General features: G+C 30.3%; 1 protein-coding gene across 1 annotated transcript in view; it reads right to left on the reverse strand.

Moving 5' to 3' along the window:
- Positions 1-17,116, reverse strand: part of LOC143066249 (IgGFc-binding protein-like) — a 35,470-nt gene that overhangs the window by 10,499 nt on the left and 7,855 nt on the right. Inside the window, exons 8-16 of the mRNA XM_076239240.1 lie at positions 16,351-16,716; positions 15,200-15,301; positions 13,700-13,941; positions 11,346-11,644; positions 10,444-10,724; positions 8,669-8,889; positions 5,935-6,136; positions 4,169-4,189; positions 536-949 (exon numbers count right to left, since the gene is read on the reverse strand). Of these exons, the coding sequence (XP_076095355.1) occupies positions 536-949; positions 4,169-4,189; positions 5,935-6,136; positions 8,669-8,889; positions 10,444-10,724; positions 11,346-11,644; positions 13,700-13,941; positions 15,200-15,301; positions 16,351-16,716 (2,148 nt within the window). The remainder of the gene's footprint in view (positions 1-535; positions 950-4,168; positions 4,190-5,934; positions 6,137-8,668; positions 8,890-10,443; positions 10,725-11,345; positions 11,645-13,699; positions 13,942-15,199; positions 15,302-16,350; positions 16,717-17,116) is intronic.

Raw genomic sequence — 17,116 nt, forward strand, 5'->3', positions numbered from 1 at the left:
GTCTTCAACATGTCATCAACATTCTTTCAATCATTAGTTTTTAGAAAATTTAGGTGGTATATGGTCAGTCATGTATTTGCTGCATCAATTTTGAACCCTTTTGTCGTTTATTGGTAATTAAAGAATATTACGAAAAAAGCTTCTTTACAAAAGATGTATATTTCAGATTTTTATTTTGTAAAACAAATCTAGCAAGAGAAAATATTTAATATGTAAATAATTAGTTTTCATATAAAAACAAACGTGTGAAATATAAAATCACGTAAAGGAGAGGGTGAGAAAACACTCACATATCTTTTCAAAATAGCGATTATTGAAGTTAATTTCATAAATGTAAGATTCCTACGCCCGGACGAAATGCCCTACTTTAAAAGGAAGTAAAAAAGCCTGCGACAAACAAGTATCAGTATAATAAGAGATGGAAGATCAATAATCAAAGGACAGACGGATGAACGAGTTGATACTATTAATATACCTCTTCCCTGAAACAGTGATCAATTTAATATTCTGTTTGTTATAATAACTATCCTTTTACCTGCGCAATAAAATATCCAATCTCCAGTCGAATCAGTTGATATTCCTATATCAATTATGTCAAGTGGCTCTGATTGGTCCTTTCCTGACATTATCTCTCTCCTGTTCCCATTTGTTAATTTAATGACTCCATTAGTCCAGCTTATTCCAAAAGCAATACTTCTTCTGTGATTCAGCAGTCTACCTTTATGCGAGTCTAACTCTTTACCGTTAGAAACAATACTTGATTCAGATCCTATTATAATTTCATAATGAGGGTCATTCTTACTCTTAGATGTCATTAACAAAATGTGTGCAACTTTCCTACTCTTTACTGCAAATTTGAGGGATGCAGATTTCAGTGATTTGATGTTCAAATCTGATAAAAACTGGATATTATTTTCTCCTTCTGTATTGACACGAATATCTTTGCAATCTGAAATGCAAACACAAATATTATAAAGTAAAAGTAATGATGAAATATTCCTGTTTTGCTCTAATAACATGTAACAAGATAGCCACACCAACCTTCTACAAAACCAATTTTGTTTTGTCATAACACACAGCTAAAATAATTCAAATGCATTATCCAGATAACAATTAGATTTTGCAACAATGGGTTATAAGAGTGAAAACAGCATGTTATAAACAAAATTGAAATATTTTTTTCTATGTTGTTTTGGCTTTGATGGTGTTTCTTTTTTTTAAAGTTGTCGGGCTTTGTCTTGGTGCTATTTGAGAAAATGTCAGGGCTATTAGTATTACTCCTCAATCCTTTGTATTATTTAAAAAGGTAAATCCAAATAAGAAACAGTCGTGTTAAAAACTATATATAAAGAATAGCAAGTGAGATAAGAAACGAAACATTCGACATTCAGTACTTTTGAACTATTACTGTTAAGACTCATAATCTATAAACTCTGAAGATATATACCAAAATAGAATTAAAAAGATTAATTCGATGTCATAAACACAACTAAATTATAACTTAATGAAGAATTTCTAGAAAGCATGTATACATTTAGCCTTATTTAAACCCATAATTAAAAAAAAAAAAAATAAAACGTTACAAAATTAACATTACTATGAATACTTCCATTAATAACATGTTCGTTTTGTGAATGGATTGTTTTTTATAATTTATAATTCATAATCATTATTATAGATAAATATACTAATAGTGTACGTGAAAACTATAACAACGAGCCCATTGAACCTACATGTAAAAGAATGCAAATTTTAAACTGAGTTTAAAAATGTTTAAGCCTCAAAATCAAATTCCCACTGTGACAGTTACACAGCTTTGTTTGATAATCAAAATAGCTAATTAGAATTATGATTGAGTTGCAATATTTTGATAGCAACACTTACAATCAAGTCATAGTAAAGCGTTGTATTTTCCCCCATTACTAATTATCAAAAAAGATCTATATTTTTTAATTGAACAAACTAATGTTAGTTAAAATAAAATTAGCAAGTATTTTTACTTTTATAAATTGTGACTTGGATGGAGAGTTGTTTTATTGGCACTCGTTCATTATCTTCTGATATCAACGAGAAGTACAGTCCAGAATATATGACAAATGAGACGATTTTAATTTTGAAATTATAAATTCCCCCACCTTAGTAGCAATATATCAACTTCACCTGCATATGGGATATATATTTCACAACTTATTCGATATTCAAGAGCTTGCAGCTCCTACTCAGACTTTGTAAAACGTCATCAGTGTCTGAGTAGAAAGTTAATGAACCAGGGGTATGTCAAAGAACGTCTCGTCCTTTTTCTAAAAAAGTTCATCGGAAGGTACCAAGACCTTGTTGATAAATATTCCGTATCAACTTCACAAATAATACACGATGGACTTGATGTATAGATTCTGCATACTGATGTTGTTTATCATCTTAACAACGTGTTTTATAGTTCTTTCATTTGTCTTTGTTCTTTCATTAATATTACTTTTACTGTTGAATGGTTTTATGTGATATCCGTTTGACGTGGCTCGGTACTTGTACATCTCGTCAATGTGTTTGTATTTTCTTTCAATTATTGGTGTCGTGCTTTGTATATGCGACTTTTTGTATTTTTTTGGTTCTTATAACGTGACTCTGTACTTTAAAAGATCCCGTCAGTATGATGTTGTTCTAGTTTGTGTCATTGTGATATATTTCTATTATTAATTACAAAATACGTTGAACCATAGACGTCGAAATCATTCGGTCGCGTAGTGCAATTTACTATTTATGGATTCTTATAAATTCTGTATATAACTTTTGGACTATTTTCAATCTCGGTCTATTTCTGAAATTTCTTCTTACATACTTTTGATTTTTTAACCCTATATATGCTAACATTGCCTATGTAAATTTTAAAATTGATTATATGCACATTGAACGACAAATTTATGTGACGTATAAAATTTTCTGACGTCAGACACTCAACTCAATGAATGTGTTTGTAGAAAGATGTTTTTGTTTTCTGTTAAATTGTTCCTTTTAAAATTGTTATACGATGATGACTGATAGTGGAATTAACTATTTGTGGATTGTTATAAATTCTATATACAACTTTTGGACTATTTTCAACCTCGGTCTATTTCTGATATTTATTCTTACATACTTTTGATGTTTTAACCCTTCATGTTAACATTGCCTATGTAAATTTTAAAATTGTTTGCATGCACATTGAACGACAAATTTATGTGACGTATTAAAAAACAAATTTCTGACGTCAGACACACAAATCAATGAATGTGTTTGTAGATAGATGTTTTTGTTTTCTGTTAAATTGTCCCTTTTAAAATTGTTATACGATGATGACTGATGTACCCATATTTTGACTATTTTATTTATTGTGTCTGTTTAGTTTACGCATCAATTTAAATATAATGGAATTTGACGAGACTGACATCAAAGTGAGAGGGTTAGCGCTATAAAACCAGGTTTAATCCACCATTTTATACATTTGAAAATGCCTGTACCAAGTCAGGAATATGACAGTTCTTGTCCATTCGTTTTTTATGCGTTTTGTTATTTGATTTTGCCATGTGATTATGGACTTTCCGAATTGATTTTCCTCTAAGTTCAGTATTTTTGTGATCTTACTTTTTATCTATTTTCTCAGATAATATTGTCAATAAACGTATATAACAACTCTGTCTTTCCGCACATTTATAAAAACATTTATCAGAAATTAAATGGTAGTTTGTATATACTGTAATTCTCAAATTATGATATGTAATATGGTAGTATTTTTTCTTTTGTTTTTACTACAATTTTAAATGGGCAGTTATCAAATATTTTATAAGAACCCATTTTTTTGCTTTTGTATCAAAGTTATAGTTATGCAGTAATGATTTTAATTACAAACTGTCTCATTTATAACGTATGTTATTTGTTCCACTTTAATTTCTACTTTTAGTAAAATAAGACAGTTTACAAATAGAAAGGTATCCTGGTTTGTGTGATAAATTTCTTCCAATTTTGAATCAATTACCAAATATTTCAAAAATAATCAATGATAAACTACATTCAAGTGAGATAATTTCACATTTAGTACGTTTCAATTCTGTGATCTGCTTTCGCTTTGTTGCTTTGATATACAACTTTAATGGTTACTACAATGGTAAACCATGCTTTCAAAATATATACATACCTTTTGGCTCATCATTTTTTTCTGTAAAAGTAAAAATAATTGTATTAGGGTCGATGCTCAATACAAAGAGACGAAATTGACTGTAACCTCTATATTACTATGTAAGATTAACAAAATAAACAAGAAAGTCAAGTTTTGAGCCCCAAAATCTCCTTTCTGTCTCATTTGAAAACATTCTGAAGCTTACGAATGGGTTACACACAGTTTGACACCGTGAGTATACATATGACGTCATATTGTTTAGACGATGCAACAGTTTCAAGAACATTTTCAATTATGTCGCATTAAAATGGAGATAACTATATATTTTAAGCTTGGACTTCAAAAGCTTGATTTTACTGTCGAAAATATTCGTTTACCTAGCTCCACTTATCGTCTCTAGGTAAACCAAATATGTAACAGCAAAATCTACGTTTTACGAATGTCAAATTTAATTAATATATATACAGTTATCTCCTAATTTTAGACATGAAAAAAAAAAAAAAGCCTAACATCTTCGTAGAACAAATACCATTTCTGTCTAAATGAAAATATCACTTCATTAATTTCGAGCAATTTCCTGGTCAAGTAAAACAAAGTTCAAATAAACACATAGTTTTTATAGACATTCCTGTTTTTTTCTATTGATTTATTCATATTTTCAAAAACATTCATTCTTTTCACTAATTATAAAAAAGAAGATGAATTATGATTGCAAAAAAGAAAAATCTCCACAAGATTTCAAATGACACAGAAATTAACTACTATAGGTCACCAAACGGCCTTCAACAATGAGCAAAGCCCATACCGCATAGTCAGCTATAAAATGCACCGAAAAGACAAATGTAAAACAATTCAAACGCGAAAACTGACGGCGTAATTTATGTACAAACAACGAACGAAAACAAATATTTACAACGTCAACAAACGACAACCATAGAATTTCATGCTACATTTATTAAAATGAATATTGTTCCGATATTTGATTTTTTTTTATAACCAATTAGAATTAAGAAATGACGCTGTAAAAACTTTCAAACGAGATAGATAGCGGTCTTAATTATGTACAAAACAATGAACAGTAAACAAATGCAATATACAGCAACACATGACGACCAATGTAAACCAACTCTATAAATAAAATATAAGAAATTTCAGAATTAAAGAAAATAATAGATTAACATTCACATCTTGGTTTAAAGTATGCTCTTAGTGGATGAACGTCACTTCTTACAACACACGTCGATGAAAAACACATTTTTTTTTTAACTTTATCACCTCAACCCAACCTCACGTTACAACTCAAAAACACAGTTACAACTCAAAACAATCAATATGTTAAATTAATAATGAATCGTTGAAAATCTTGCTTTTGAATTCACAGCAAAAACAAGGACAATCGGGTAAAGTTAGACACTGTTTTTAATTTACCTACACAGTCAAAAGGTCGAAATTCATGGATAATTTGTTGGTTATCAATGAGATAAAATAACAGACCGAATAACATGCTTTAAAATATATATCCGCCTCTAAAATAGGAGCAATAGATACCAGAGGGACAGTCAAACTCATAGATAGAAAATAAACTGACAATACTAAGGCTAAATTCTACGTCATTCCATTGGATGGTAACTCGCAATCTAAACATAAATCATTACATACAGAATTAAAATACAATTAGATTCCAATTTGCCGTTTTGTTTAAGAGTAGAATGAGGGACCTAGTTTTAAATATTTTTAAGAGATGCTCATACAGTTAAAGGCAAAATATTTCTTTGATAACGTACCTTTACAATTTGAGGAATCATCAGTATCTGGTTCAAATCCATCAGCACATCCACATTTTCCAGTTCCATCTTGTATTTCACACTTTGTATTCTCTCCAGGACATTTTACATCAGTATTGTCCTGAAGATTTAGTTCACCGTCACTTTCAACACATTTCTTGAAATTACCACATTCAGATCGAGCAGGGAATGTGTCCCCTACCTGTAAAACATTTGTTTTGTACAAGGACGTTGATCAAAATCGGTAAACAGTTGTACTAACATCTATTCCAAAATGATACCAGGAGTTAAAAAACAAGTTTCAAATGATACAACTCTTAAAAGATCATTTTTTTTAAATCAATATCTTTTCCTTGATGTATTTTAACATTTGACATACTAGAACTGTGAATATTAAATTCGAAATGCATTGTCTATAAATGAAAAAAAATCTCATCAGATCTCCATGTAAGATTTTTATTTTGTGAATAGTGTCTCAGACTTACAATAAAATAAAAAATTAAAAAAAAAACAGTAATGTTATTTTTTCATAAATATTAATAAATTTCTTTTAATGGCTTGATTTTAAGGGAAAACATATATCTAGGTATTTTATAATATTCCAATAATATAAAATACCTAAATATATGTTTCCATACAATAGTATAGTTTGTGTTATGGTTTCAACTACAGAATACACATAGGTATAATATGCATTCAAAATTGTTTCATGATGTCAAAATTGTAGTTAAAACTTAGCTTTTGCAAACAGATATGCTAGTATGATTTGCTATATAAAAATGATTCTCTCTGTGTGCCAAAATGATATTGGTTACCCATCATTAACGAAAACTCCTACCATAATACACAGTTCTTAAGATTTAAACAAAACTAATATGTGTCGATATTACACCTTAAATACTTTTTCTGGTGTCAAAAGTTATGATACTTAAAACCCATGACCATGCATTGCGTTAAACGCATCGGTCGTTCTTCCTTAACACAAGACATGTCAGCTTTCAAGTTTGATTGAAATTGAAAATAACAGTATTTTGATATTGAAATTTTAATTAAGCTGTACTATTGTATGGAAACTGCTTATATCATTTTTTATCATTGAAAAGGGAATTATAAATAGCGAACATTTATAAATATTGGTTTTTTTTCTAGTAGATAATCATTCATGCAAGTCACAAATGTATTGGTCTGTAACAAGTCAGGAACATAAAGTTGTTATCCATTTTAAGATGTGTTTGAGTTTTTGATTTTGTCATTTGAAATGGCACTTTTCGTTTTGAATTTTCCTATTAGAGGTCGTTTATTTTTAAATTGTTATTTCTGTTTGAATCATATACGTTTAGCTGAGCCACACACATACAATTTTCATGGAACTCAGTTCATTCATTTAATCTCTTAATTATGTCAACTGTGAATTTGACGGTAGATAGTAGCTAACGAAAATAATATAAATAAACATTTATCAGGACAAAACAAGTTTTATTCTAGTAGGTAATCATTTATGTATACCAAAGATGTATTGGAAATTCCTTTTGCTTTATCTCACAAGGGTTAAAATAGAGCAGCAAAACACATGGTACATGTATCTTTAATCATGGTTTATGATAATTGTATCAGAAAATCAAGATAATTTAAACAATCTATATATTTTTATGGCCTGGGCCATTATCTTTATTGATTTTTTCCACACTAACACAGGGGATTAAAATATTTGTATAACTGTCCAAACAATTTGACAATTAACAACACATATATGGCTCAGACGAATTGAATCTCAAATTGAATTGAAATGGTAGTATAAACATGATGCCCACCTATGTCTATTAAGGCTTACCTGTTGAAAAGAGCGACAGTCTCATTATACGGACATTTATATACACATACAGTATGTGTTACTGATATTTTTTTCATTTTTCGGGCAATTTACAGCATTGATTATACTTTCTGTCTTTTTAGAAATACGTTTTGCATTTTCCAATTGTTTGGTCACTGAAGAAACATTTATTGTCGAAAGGCGCATGATGTGGTGTAGTAAAATTGGTACCGTTATGTTACCTTTTTCTTCAGTTTATCAGATAACAATCAAGTCTCCAAAATTAACTTATTAAGATGAATGATACAAATAGTATAAAAATAATAGGCTTTCCCTGTAAAATGAATCTTAATCTTGAACGGTGACTCTGACATTTACATTATCTAAAAAGTCTGACAATAAATTATTAGTCACGTTCAGTCTTTCAGTTAATTTTTCAGAAATATTCACTGTAGTTATTTCAGAACACTTCTGACAATTTGCCTGCAGTTGATTTAATACTGATCATTAATTTTTTGTTGTTCGTCTAACTTGTACAATAAAAACTACAAATTAACTGGAAGAGAAGACATCCAAAACAAATCACTTAAATGAATGATGGAACTCAAATAGGTAAATAAAGGTTCAAAACTCGTAAATCTATGGATAAAAACAAAATTGGGTAACAAACTAAAACTGAGGGAAACGCATAAAAATATAAGAGGAAAACAACGACCATATTAAAATGTAACACACACAGAAACGAACTAAGCATTAGACAAAATCCGATGAGAATAACAAATATAACATCAAAACCAAATACATGAATTTGGGATAGAAAAGTACGGTGACACGTCTCAAATACATAAGATGTAGGAATCATGACAGTTTTTATCATTTGTTTTTCTTTCTCTCTTTTTTAATGTTATAATGTTCAGCACTTACATCAACATTTATAGTGTTTCCATTTGACTCCACAGCACAAGTTTTGTCACATTCAGCTATATCTACACAGAGATCATCTTTTTCAACCTTCCCAGATTCACATGTGCATCCTCTGTACGGAGCTATCGTACATTCTGAACTTGTATCTGGCTCGGAAATCATACAACTTGGTATACATGTAACTTCTTTCGATTCCACAAATGTTTTATCGCACTTCAGAGCTGAAATAAAACATTACAACCGAATATTATTTGAAAATTTATATAAAAATTAATTCTTTTGTTTGTGTTTTTTAATAAGATAAAACAGTTTCTTATAATTTATCTTAATAAAAATATAACTGGTCGAACGTACTATTGAAGTTCACATTCTATACTATTGCACTTCATGTTTTTTTTTCATTTTACACAATATTTAGGTAACATTATTTGCCATGCACGGATTAATTAAGATGCGTGACTTACAAGGTGGCTCAATAATTTAAGTTTATTATTCGTTAACTGAACTGTCTCGTTATCATCAATGTACGAGATTATTAGTTACACAGTGTACAATTGTCTTAATAAGATAACTTTATTGACCCAATAAATTCCGTATTAGGACAATTGTACACTGTGTATCAACTTTATCCTGATTTTGTTATATTACAAATTTATTTGTTCAAATTCAATTTTTAGGATCATATCAACCAAATATATTTAGCTAATTAATCTAGAACTGCGAAAAATGAAAATTACTAGGACTATCAAGCATCTTAATTTTTTTTATGTCAATGGTATTAGAGAGATAATTCCAATTGACGTAATGAAAAATGAACTGAAATTTATTAGGACAATATCAGCCAATCAAATTACGAGAAAATACTCTAAATCAAGATAATTTAAAATATCGGTTATCAACTGTCGCCTATGTTTATCATAAGTAATGATGAAAAGTTTTAAAAAAAATTGTCAGCATTGATTTTGCCAAATGTTTTCAGTATTTTTAGGAATGTGTTTTGTTTAAGTGTTAATCTGCCTAAAAATTAGACATTTGTGATAACAACGACAATCATAAACCAACTGAAGTTGACATTAATTTATGTTCAATATGTATAATGGTGCATGAATATAACATTGGACTCCTTTTCTAATTATGGTTAATCAAGATATAATTTGGTCAAGCTACTGAAAGTCAAGGGGGTATAACGATCAAAAACGCGGGAGAACTATAAACCAAAAAGGACTTCAAATATAGTCAAATCCATCTAAGACTAACTTTGGCTGAGGGAGTTGAAAGCTTAGTTAGTTTCTGTATAATTCCAAAATTAATAAACGGACAATTTTAGAAAGTTTGTTATACATCATGTCAGTACCGAAGTACTGACTACTGAGTCGATGATACCCTCGGGGACTAATGGTCCACCAGCAGTTGTCGACTCGAAGTTGTTAAAAGTTGAAAACAACACATACATATGTGCATGCGTCCGAAGCACCTTTCAGGATTTTCCTATATCCGGAACACTCAAAGCCATATCTTTGAGAGTGAATGATGTATAAAGACCGGAAAAGTTGACGAGCTATAAACCAAAAGGATATAAAAATAGCAAAATCAATCTAAGACAAACTTTGTCTGAGGTGGGTGAAAACTTAGTTTCTATATATTCTAATAATGTATAACAGGCAATTTGAGATATTTTATTTTAAATCATATCAATAACGACGTTATATAAAGAAAGAAAAGAATCTTAAAACAACAATTTTTCAATTGCCATTATTAACTGATATTGAACTTACGACAACTTGTTACATCTCTCCATGTCGTTAGATCAATTCTAATGCCAGACTGGCTAGCAAGATTCACAGCCTCCTCTAATATTGGACAGTGTGCGTCCGATTCGAGATTTTCGCAAGCATCAAATACACAGCTTCCATACATGTCCAATAGATTAAGATCTCCTTCAAAAGCTTCTTTAAATAGGCCAGTTTTCGAATTGAGCAGTCCACACTTGTTATCTCTTTCAGCTTGTTTTGTTGCTTCAGCTGAACATGTAGCAAGAGGAGCTTCAGCTTCACAACTGAAATATACAATACGAACACCTTAACTACTTAAACATGTTTTTTTAATCTATATCTAATTCATTGGAAAATTTATTAATTGAAGGCGGTGCTAATTTATTTAAGGGTCCTTGATACAGCAGCAAGAGCAGATTATGATGCATTCAATATAAAGTGGTGAATCTAATGACATAATTGATTAGATACATGTATGAACAAAAAAGTAACATTTCCTTCGCAAAGGATTATTTTTTTTTACTAGGAGGGGTTAATTTCTACACCACAAATCAGATCATCATGCATTCGGTAATTGTGGTAATTTTAGATCATTTTGTGAATTTGCAACATAATCATGATAATATAAGCCATAAAAACGAAAATTCATTTAAATCAATTGTTTTAAATTAATTACGTTCTTTTATGGCTTGTATTTCATAGATAAAAGAAGACGTGGGATGACCTTTTTGTTAATCAAATAGAATGTATGAAATTTAAATATTTGTAAATTACTGTTGCCATACATTCATTAAGTTGAATATGTACATCAAAATATTGTCGGGCTCATTTCGTAAAACCAACGATTGCTGATAATTTGAAATCCTTTTTTGTGCTATACTTATTGAAATATATGTTATTCTCACCTTTCACCTGGGGATTTCCATTTTTGCCCTAATCGATAGTGAAGTGCACGCTCTTTAGCAAGGTTTCCATCACCGTCAAGATAGTCATCTTCTTTATCTCTGTTGCAATTTCCACACATTCCAGTAACTCGACCACTGTATGCACTAAATGGAGCTTGAACCATTACTTTATGTCTCCCATCATAACTAACATCAATTTCACATTTTGTATGACGTATCACAATAGATCTTTCTTCCCTTGTAATAACTATGTTCTCTGCATCAAGATTTTGTGGCACAGAAACTTGCTGTCCATTAATCTGTTTAATTGAAATTAATTTGTTTTTATTGATTTACCACTTTACCTAACTATATTATTGAATTTCCTCTCAGACAATTTAAATTGGGTTAATTTATGTATATACATACAGGCAAGGAATGACGATTAACATTAGAATTAATAATTAGAATTAATAATGTGAGGATTAATAACCATTTTTATTAACCGGTAAAATACTCTTTGAGCCTTTTGATTTCAATATAGAAAATCTCCTATCAATGCAAAGTCACTAATGTATGGAACAAATGTTAACGGCTAGGTTTTAGTTTGTGACCCAGATTTGTTTTCTGTCAATTGATTTATGACTTTTGAACAGCGGTATAGTACTGTGGCCTTTATTTAGAAGTCTGTGAATTATCGGAAATTTATCGGGCGTCTGAAAAGCTTTCACAAACGGCAGTGTTCCTGGCAATCAATATTTTACAGAAATTGACTCTGCTTTCAAAAGAGGCTTTGAAGAGACAAACAATCCTATGACGTACGTTTCAAAATGTTATTTTATTTCAAACTGTGCCTTCGTAGAACTAATCCTTTTATTTACCGTAGACAATTTTGCATATTCATTATTTATACGAAATATAATTGTATTTGATTAAATCAATATAATAAAATATGAAAATTAATTATACACTTTAATTTCGTTTTTAAGACAGGTCTCTGTAAATTTTATTCAATTTGTGTTGTGCCGAATTGAAAAGAAAAGCAGAAGATATTAAGTTGATATTCAAACGCATATGTCGATGGCAAACCAACAAGGCAGTTGTAAGTATTACAAACAAAAAAAACAAAAAAAACATACGACACACACAACATAGAAGATATGACAAATCTGTCTATCACTTAATCATCACACCAAATTTTGTAGATTTCCCTTCATACTTATTTAAAAAAAATCGTTCAATGTTAATGGAGAGACATAACAAAAATATCGAACTCTATGGACTTCAATAAGGAATAAATACATAAAAACTGACAAATCTACCACACGAATGAACACAACTGTAGCTTAACCTTCAATTTGTATGTCAGCTGTATACAGTTCCGTTGTAACAACATTCGACGAGCAACCAAAACAGACATACTATTTTGATGTGACATTGAGATTGTATACATACATCCAAACTGACTACAAGTTTGAATTCAAACAAAACTATATGCAGTACGACAGTAAAAACGATGTACAAGTTGATAGCAAATTCGACAAAGACGCCAACAAAAACGTTTTTGCAGGTGATAGTCTATTTATACAAAAAGAAATGCCTGTACCAAGTCATGAATATGACACTTATTTTTCATTCGTTTGATGTGTTTGAACTTTTGATTTTGCCATTAGCTTAAGAACTTTCTTTTTGAATTTTCCTTGGTTTTCGGTAAATTGTTATTTTACTTTTAACAAAACCGCTGATAAAAAAGTGTTTGAAAATGGTAGTTCATACCGTAAATAGTATACACTTTCTCGATAAGGTACAATTTAAGTAAATTATAAAAAAATATTTTGCGTCACAGTCGCTCATCATAACATACCACCAACAAAAAACGCAAAGTAAAAAACAACACATACATGATAGCGGGGTGACTAAATAATATGAGAAACACGACGAGGCCACATTTGGAGCAAGATATGTTTACCTTTCTGCAGCACCTGAGATTACATCCAGTTTTTATCGGGATTCGTGTTGCTCGGTCTTTAGTTTTCTATGTTGTGTTATGTGTACTAGTGTTTGTTTATTTGTCTTTTCTTTTTAAGTCATGGCGCTGTCTGTTTATTTTCCACTTGTGAGTTTGGATATTCCCCTTCTGGTATCTTTGGCACCTCTTTCAGTACAAATTATTGAAAAACAACGATCTCTGTAACGATTGAACTGAAATTAGGTTTGTGTGTTTTTTTTTTTTGAATTTTAGATGCATTTACATTGACGTCGATTATACATTCGTTTGATCTATTTCACCCAAAATACACAATGGCAGGTTGTCTTCGCCTTTCTTTCGTGTTTATAGGCACATGCATTGTGAATTGAGTTGTTAGATAACTTACCAAAACTTCGTTTCCTTTCAAAATACTGTATACAACATTGCCTATTGTAAAATCTACCCTCTTGTTATAAGATACAGGTCTTGAATTGCGTTTTTCTGTTGTTGTTTCGACAGTGTATGCACACGGATCTTTGGTGTCTACCAGTGCTGATAAAATGTATTTACAAATACCCATCACATGAAGCATGGCTCGATCAAATGTTCGTATATGAGGATCTCCAGCGGATATGCACGTACAAAATTCTGAAACAATGATAAAAAAAAACATAGCTTAATTCGATAATCTATAGCTTGACACAATTTCAAATGTTTTTCCCCACAAGATAAAAGTATTTTCCTAACTCTTCGTTCCAACTGCTGTATGAAAAACTTCAAGGACTCCTTTTTCTGGCTTTTACTGAAGTAAAACGTATAAACCCTGTAAAGTGATTCTGCCCATGTTAGTAAATATGATTGGCGTTTACTACTTTTTTGCGAGAATTTTCTGCTATTTGCAGTTCTCTTATTTTGTAATAGTAATGTTAAACTGTTATGTTCTCGGGATAATTTATAAAATGATTATTGAATATACTGTATGTTGTCGAAGATAGTACTAGCATGTTTCACTTTAATTGCATTAGGTAATTTTGTAGCTGGGGTGATTTCTTATTTAGTTTTTTTTTAAATATCTATATTGAAACATTTCATTGGAGCTAAGGCATTTATAAATAATTTTTTTTTATAAAATTATGAATAGAAAACTACATATTTGCAGAATGACACCGACATCTATGTTTTGACACTTCATATCAGTTACTGCGTAGGACGAATGAGTTGATAAAGTGTTTAATTTATACGATATTCGTTCTTTGTTAAAAAGGAGGCCTCGGTACTCGAGTAGTCTAAGTTACCCAACTACTGTTTCACTAGCCTATCGTTACTGAGGTAGTGAGTTAAAATACCGCACGTAGCAGACTCCTAAACGGCATATGCTACTGGTCCTATTAATTTTCTCTCTGCTTTTGAATGATGACCTATTGCTTAATCATTTATTTTCTGGTTAGATGTTAGTTTTTTTCTAATTGCCATGCTATTGTGTATTTCGTCAACTTCAAACGTGTAATCATCAAACCTTTTTTAAATCAGTTGTTTTGTAACATGCCTATTTAAACAAAATAAAATATTCAATCATGAAGCATATTTATACAACATATGAAATCTCTAGTTTGTATCTTTTAAAAATTGTAATGGATTATACAAATAGTCCATTGAAGATCATCACCTATTTGACATGGAAAACGTTTCTTTTATATAATGCAAAATTATAAACAAAAGTATGAAAACTAATTTTTTTTCTTCATGCCATAGTCTATCACTTGAAAATAATTTATATATCTGTTATCCTGCATGTAGCATGTACACGGAAAATGTAAATTATGCCTTTTTCAATTAACAGGAAACACACATTGGAACATTTTACCGTTAAGATAAAAAAAAAATGAAATATAATAAATTTACGTACGTGCGCATTTCTTCTTTGGATCACCAGTATATCCTCTTGGACATCTACATTTACCATTTTTGAAAATGGCGTTTTCTCCGCAGTTATTTTCACAGCTCCCAGCTACAATAAAATATATTTCTTATGTTAGCCAGGAGAGTGAGGTTTATAATACTAAAAGATAAATTGAAAACATTATTCCAATGTTCTTTAAGCGAAAGATAATTACGATACAAGAAAGACAGGTCATGATTTTTACAAACAAAAGAATAATGTTTTGCATAGAAATAGAAAAACACGTATATTACTGTCCTGTGCTTATAAAAAAGAGTGTTAAACTTTCAGCGTATTAATGAATTGACCCGTTTTTAGAAGATCCTTGCATGGCAAAACGTCAATATGCCGATACAAATGCAGGTATCAAATCCGCATATCGAGATGTATCTTAGTGTAAAAATCAAAATATGTGTTTGTCGTCTCTAACTTACAGGTGAATTTAATCAGTACGGTTGTTGGGTCTTAAGGCTTATGTGTTAAATTAAGCCCGTTACACCTCATGTGTTGTTATTGAATCTGATTTTTTTTTTGTTTTAAACTGCCTGAACCTTATTTTCTCGAGACCCCCTCCCCTCAAATAGCAATATCTTTATTCTAATCGGTACTTCAGTTTCCATTGTATCTTTAAAATAAGTTAAACATTCTTAAAATAAACTAGGTTGCAGTTGATTTAAAAACAAGATAAGCATATTCGTAAATACATGTAATTTGGACTCAGATGGATGGCTTTTTCATTGGCTATCAATCCACATCAGTGAAAAATACAAAACAAAACATAAAATCTTAAGAATATCTCCGCAATATTGCAGGAAATACAGAAAATATTAAGGAAATAATATTTTGTTTGGTTTGTTTTTCTGTCACTCTGACATTCCGTCAACAATTTACTGACATTGAGCATAAGGAGTTTCATGCATTGTGTGATAATATAGCTTGATGTACGTTTTATATCATTCTCATAGTAATTCAACCTCTTCAAGTATTTTTGTCTCATTATATTGATGATTATTTGTTGACTACACGCATTTAAATTTTTAGATATTGGACCAATACCAAGCAAGTATTTATTGCAAGTAAGAACTTTCGTCAAACTGCAGACATTTATAAGTTATTACCTTTTGATAAAAATGTGACTCGAAATATTGCCCGTCTACAGTTTCCTCTGGTGAAAAACCTGTTTCTCCTTAGTTTGCCGACAACTCTACATTTGTTACGACGATTTCTTCTTCTTCTTCTCTGCTTTGCTCTTTTGCCTTTTTTACTTTCTTTTTTGTTTTTCTTTCCCTTTCCCTTCCGTTTCCTGTTTCTTTTATTTGTTTTATTTTGTTTTTTGTTTTGTTTTGATGAAACTATTTCAACATTCATAAGTTTATCAGCGCTTCTAATTGTACATATTACAAGCTTCCTGTTTTTTCTATGACGTTTGCATCGACCTGAATTCCCACTAACTTTCTCAGTTTTCACACAGCCAGCAGGAATTTCTAAAAAAAATAGTAAAAAAAAGGTATCAATATAGATCAAACATTACAAGCAAGTTAAACATTTGTTAAGTGCATATTCTATTTCCAAAGGATATTTTTGTATTTCCAAATAACAACTATTAACTAAATTTTGATCTAAAAAAGAAATGAACCAATCTCAAAACTCAATAAGGTAAATTCAATCTTTAGTTCATTTTAACATAACCACATGATGTCATTAGAAAACAAATAAGACACTTTTCTAGTTGTTCTGTAACTTTTTAGAAAGTTGTCGATCTCGAATCCGTAAGGGTAAAATAATGAATATTAAATCAAGAAAATTGATTTACTAGTGTATTCAGGATAATAAATTCTAGATGGGATTCATAAAAGATAAATGCGAGTGTGCCTTTTGGTCCTA

The sequence above is a fragment of the Mytilus galloprovincialis genome, chromosome 3 (genome assembly GCF_965363235.1).
Source record: "Mytilus galloprovincialis chromosome 3, xbMytGall1.hap1.1, whole genome shotgun sequence".
In the NCBI taxonomy this organism is placed as follows: Eukaryota; Metazoa; Mollusca; class Bivalvia; order Mytilida; family Mytilidae; genus Mytilus; species Mytilus galloprovincialis.